This window comes from Prionailurus viverrinus, chromosome B3, assembly GCF_022837055.1.
Source record: "Prionailurus viverrinus isolate Anna chromosome B3, UM_Priviv_1.0, whole genome shotgun sequence".
Lineage (NCBI taxonomy): Eukaryota > Metazoa > Chordata > Mammalia > Carnivora > Felidae > Prionailurus > Prionailurus viverrinus.
Genome location: NC_062566.1, coordinates 55,796,638 through 55,802,637, shown reverse-complemented (window position 1 = coordinate 55,802,637; position 6,000 = coordinate 55,796,638). Strand labels below are relative to the sequence as shown.

General features: G+C 37.1%; 1 protein-coding gene across 1 annotated transcript in view; it reads right to left on the bottom strand.

Moving 5' to 3' along the window:
- Nucleotides 1-467: 467 nt before the first annotated feature.
- Nucleotides 468-6,000, bottom strand: part of UBR1 (ubiquitin protein ligase E3 component n-recognin 1) — a 137,288-nt gene continuing 131,755 nt past the window's right edge. The window contains exons 46-47 of the mRNA XM_047862247.1: nt 4,980-5,081; nt 468-2,785 (exon numbers count right to left, since the gene is read on the bottom strand). Coding sequence (XP_047718203.1) covers nt 2,644-2,785; nt 4,980-5,081 — 244 coding nt within the window. The 3' untranslated portion in view covers nt 468-2,643. The remainder of the gene's footprint in view (nt 2,786-4,979; nt 5,082-6,000) is intronic.

Sequence of the window (6,000 nt, the reverse complement as noted above, 5' to 3'; positions counted from 1 at the left end):
TTACTGATGGAATGTATGGTCAAAAAGTTTGGAGACCATTACACCAAATACCTATGTCTGTTAAAGAATTTGTTTGAGCTGAGAAGGGTAACTTTTAACTAGAGCTCCTTTCTAGGTACAGATTTTTATACTTCAAACCCAAATCCCCAAACATGAGAAGTCCCTTTTTTCTTTGTAAATATACACATATAAGATATTTTATTTCAAAAAGCACAAGAACATTATACAAGTTTTAAATTTACATTTTGCAATAAAAGATATCAATATATGCATTATTTGTATAACTTCATCATGGATGGAATTTGAATCAGTGGTATAAACATGTCGCAGTCACTAAATATAGATCATCGTCACAGTGAACCAAAATGCATAGTTGTTATGAAATGACAAATGACCACTAAAGTGAACTCATAGCCCATACATCAACAAAATAAATTAATTATACAGATATACGTTTTTCTTCACTGTATCATTAAAATTCCTGTCAGCCCCTCACCAAAAACATGAGAAAAACAGTTTTGGAGCCATCCTGTTGAACCAGTTCCTCCACATAACTACACTAATGAAAATAAAGTGACTTTTTGCTCATTTGTGAGTAAACTCGATAAGCATAATTAAATTATTTGCAATGATGAGGGCAGACCACTATCATATTTGAATATAATTAGAAATCCCTAGGGCTGGGGGCAGCACTGAGACACGTGTTCATCTACAGTGCAGGGGTCTGAATCAATCTCAAAAGTGGAACTCAATATGAAATGGGTTCTTTGGCAGTAAAGGTCTGACTGGCCATTACAGGATAGTCCCCTGGCAGCCTCAGAGCTTAAGCCCAGGATTTATGAAATGAATATAAAAAGACTAGAAACAAAGTCAGTATATCTTTGTTAAATTGGGGCCAATCAGGGCAGAAGTCAGTACCTCCTGTTGCCTATTTTGGCTCAGACTTACCAAGTCAGACAATCCATCCAAAAAAATTATCTAAGAAATAAAGGGAGATGTTCTTATCACTTAATCATACTGGCAAATTGGACAAACTGAATACTGAATTTTCTGATCCTCATTCATCAACTGTTACAGATTGCTCACTGGAGTTGTATCTATTTCCTGATACCTTCTGAATAATAATTATTCAAGTAGAAAATCATGATTGTGATTCTGATGCCTGTTCATGCCCATCCTTTACTGCAAAACCCACTTTACATAAAAAATACCAAAAAAATCTAACCCCAAATGTGCATCATCAATCACTGTGCAAATATACTTTTATTTGCTTGCCTTGGCTGAGCAAAAAGAAGACAGGAAAACATGTACACACGTATATGACGTAGTCACCAAAGGCAATATCAGATGATCTTTGAAAGCATCTTTTCAAATTCATAACATTATTCCAGAGACAACAGAAGCTAAAATGGAAGATTTCAATTTATCTTCTATCTGCTGCTCATATCACAAGTTCTTGATATAAAAAGTTAAAGCCAAAAATCAAGAAGTCTATGCACAGATTCAGGAGAGCACTATTATTTATAAACAAGATGGCTCAATCACAGCATATTATAACAGGACACAGACTACTGATCACATGGCTTTTTTGGTTGTCTGTACTAGACATAAAACCAGAGTTTATGAAAACATTGTACACAGATAACGAAGGATTTGTCTTTTACAAAGACATAGGTTACAGAATTGGCTTAAATCTGATTGTTCTAATTTACAGCTGCCATGCTCCATTCATTGGGGGAATTTTCTTATCCTCATTCTATAAACAGTTTTATATCAGAACTGCCTCAGGTTTTTAAGAGTCAAACAAGAGATAAGTGAACTCATTTTAGAAACTTGCCTTTGGAAATAGAAAGTATAATTTCAAAACTTAACAAAGCTATTTGTGGTAAAAGGAGAGGATTACAGTTTCTTTGGCCCATCAGGGATGAATAATGAATACATTATCCTAACTCTTCTTGAGGTCTACTGTGGGAAAAAAGCTTTTCCACAGTGGCAGAAATTTGTCTTACAAGTGGCAACTCTGTCCATAGAACTGTTTAATTTCTGGCTGAAACACTAAGTGGCACATTAGGGGGAATTCCTTAAAAGAAATTTACTCTTCTGAAAACTTTCTCAGCTGAAGTATACTGCATGGTTTCTGCAATTCCTCTTGAGCTGCAAGGAAGACTACCACAGATTAGAATCTTGTCAGTGTTCCAATGTCAGCTAAATGAAACTTGGGTGTGTGTGGGAAATACCAAATACAGAACTGTAGAAGAGTTAACCAACATATAAAAATGTCCATGACTGCTTGATGTGACTTCATTTACCAGGTGAATGAAATGACATGAAATGGGATAGATTATGAAGGGAAATGAGTTTTCTGGAAATAGCACAGTGAGACATTTGGGGTGAAGGAGCATTTTTTTAGTGTTCTGGAACATGAAACATTAATCTATGTCGTCCTTTTACTCCTTTAAGCATATTTTCACTAATTGAAAGCAATACTCCATTAAGGAATATTTTATTAATGTATGCAAATCTGGACATGGAGCAAAAGACCCTCCAACCCTTCCCCAGCCCTCAGAAAGAAAGATCTCCATAATTTTCAATCAGTCTTCATTACTGTCTTCACTTGTGATTGTCCCAAGGCAGAGTTGAAGCTCACAATAACTGCCAGTTGAATCCAAATAACATCTGATTAGTTTCCTGGCTCCTAGCAATCTCTTCTATAATGCAGTGCTGTTGCCACACCAAATGGAGCTTCCGATACCGTTCACGAGATAAATGAAGGGGATTGCCCCTCCTTCAGGAAAACAAAAAACACCAACATGTAAGTTCGAATCAAATAACTGCCCATATCTTTATTGCCTAAATTAGTTCAAACTTTAAAAAAAATTTTTTTTGTGGGGGGGGGGGCGGTGGTCCTGGGTGGCTCAGTCAGTTAAGCATCCGACTTTGGCTCAGGTCATGATCACAGTTTGTAGGCTTGAGCCCTGCACTGGGCTCCGTGCTGAAAGCTCAGAGCCTGGAGTCTGCTTCAGAGTCTGTGTCTCCCTCTCCCTCTTTGCCCCTTTCCCGCTTGTGCTTTCTCTCTCTCTCTCTCTCTCTCAAAAATAAAAACATAAAAATAAATAAATTTTTTTAGAAATAAAAAAAATTTTAATGCTTATTTATTTTTGAGAGAAAGGGGGAGAGACAGACAGAGCACAAGCAGGGGAGGGGCAGAGAGAGAGGCAGACAGAATCCGAAGCAGGCTCCAGGTTCTGAGCTGTCAACATAAAGCCCATTGTGGGGCTCGAACTCACAAGCTGTGAGATCATGACCTGAGTCGAAATCAGTTGCTTAACTGATTGAGCCACCCAGGCGAGATGTTCTTAGAGCAGGGGGGTAATTACCAAGAGGGTTTCAAAAGGGATATTCTCCCTTCACTACTGATCACCATGAACTTAATAGGTTAGTTAGCTGATGAAGCAGAAATTTACTCCTTGATTACTCAGAAAATAGGCAAAGTATATCATGGGCATTATTAGACCTTATTTATTTATTTATTTATTTATTTATTTATTTATTTATTTTCAATATATGAAATTTATTGTCACATTGGTTTCCATACAACACCCAGTGCTCATCCCAAAAGGTACCCTCCTCAATACCCATCACCCACCCCCCATCAACCCTCAGTTTGTTCTCAGTTTTTAACAGTCTCTTATGTTTTGGCTCTCTCCCACTCTAACCTCTTTTTTTTTTTTTTCCTTCCCCTCCCCCACGGGTTTCTGTTAAGTTTCTCAGGATCCACATAAGAGTGAAAACATATGGTATCTGTCTTTCTCTGTATGGCTTATTTCACGTAGCATCACACTCTCCAGTTCCATCCATGTTGCTACAAAGGGCCATATTTGGTTCTTTCTCACTGCCATGTAGTACTCTGGAAAGCAGTGTGGAGGTCCTCAGAAAATTAAAAATAGACCTACCCTATGACCCAGCAATAGCACTGCTAGGAATTTACCCAAGGGATACAGGAGTACTGATGCATAGGGGCACTTATACCCTAATGTTTATAGCAGCACTCTCAACAATAGCCAAATTGTGGAAAGAGCCTAAATGTCCATCAACTGATGAATGGATAAAGAAATTGTGGTTTATTAGACCTCATTTAAATGGACAATGAGATTTATAACCCGAAGCAGCTTTATTCTTTTTTTGGGTACTTAGTCTGATAGAGCTTTAATGGCTTTTCAGCTTCATACAGTGTATTTAGCTTTAATTTCTGGTTTTTGTATAGTAGAGATTAAGTCTGAGGTGTAGAATACTAAGCCCTCAAATTATATTCTGCTTCTCAGAAATATTTGCTTATTGTTGTCTTTATGACACAAAAAAAACTTGCTGGTGATTAGCAAATATTTAAATAAAACTACTCCCCATCAATTCTAAGGTTGTATAGTTTGTAACACTGTAGAGCAGCTAATCCAAAATGACTAAAATTTGGCCGTTGCCAGTAATGGAGAACTGTGAGATTCTCATTCTGGAGGCACTCAAGTGTCTCAGCTGATTGGGGATTTTCAAATTGCCTAATTAATTTAAAAATTCTGCTTCTTTGTACCTTTCTGGAACAAATCAGATTTCTTATTCTCACTCATTAACTACTTTGAACCACTCAGCCTTTTTCTCCCTTAATCCAAAAACTACCTCCATACATAATTCTGCAGAAAGGTTGCTTAAAAATAACTTAACATTCAAACATTAGAACAGCTGGGTGTCTTTAATTTTGGAAAAGTATTACCTTCACATTCTAAAGCAGCACAAAGCTGTTCAAAATTATGTGCTCCTCAGGATTGTATCATATTTAATATTTTTAATTTGCAACTATTTAAAAATATCTTTCAATATTTAGCATTAGTTTCTGTGTTTAAAGAACTGTTACCATCCATGTACAATAATGTGACTACAATGAAACAAACAAACAAACAAACAAACAAACAAACAAAAACTAATCTTACTTCAGGCCAGGGTCTGTTTCTCCATATTCATCCAAATAAGGGGCTGGATAGGCACAGCCTCTGGCTTTACCTTCAACCAGAACTACTCTGCATTCTCGGATTCTGAAGGACAAAAGAACCAAGAGGAAATATTATTAACTGCATGAGTGCAAATGATAGGCACTGCATCAAAGTTAATCTAGAGAAAAGATATGGCCAGTATCTGTCAGGAATTCAGTATAAAGACAGTAAACATAGATAAATAGACTAAACTGTGTTTTGTCTAAAAAAAGACAGTGAATATTGTTATTTTTATTGACATTATGGGAAAAATCAATGGATTTAGGGAAACGGGACCAATAATACTGACTGAATATACTGAAGAGAGGAAGGAAGCTGTCCTACTTGAACCACAGATACCATGCGAAATGATGGCCAGTGTTGTTTCTGTTCTGTTTCCTGACCCACGATCTGGAGTGGGAGGGAGCTTAACAGAAGCACAGAACAACATCTGATAACTGTGGGCCAGAAAAGAAGGTCAGCGAGGCAAGTGTTAATTAAGCCTTTTCTGGTCAGAGCCAGCCTCCAATAGTGCAAATTATAAAGAATCACTGCCACTTTGAAGGTACTTGGGACTCTTACAGTAGAGAAATGAAGACATACAAATAATGTTTGGGTATGTGTATACAGAAGGGATAGGTACTATAGAGTGACATTACAAAATAAGCAGTTGGAATGGGTAGTGGGTTTATTTGCTGTAGGTTCCCTAAAAGAAGAAAATAGGTATTTGGATGTGGCTTCCATGCATTCATTCACATTGTTCCAACAGATGCCTACAGGCAATGGGTAGGGAGACGTGGGCTTACATAAACAGAAACTACAGTACATGGGGAGATGGAAAGAAAAAGCACACGCATCCACTTTGAATTTTCTCTCTCAGGCAACTTGCACTCTTCTTTCATAAACATGAAATAACTATGTATCACTCTCAGTCTTTTGCAGAGAGACCAGGGAAAACAACAGTTGCTTTGATAGAGGAAAT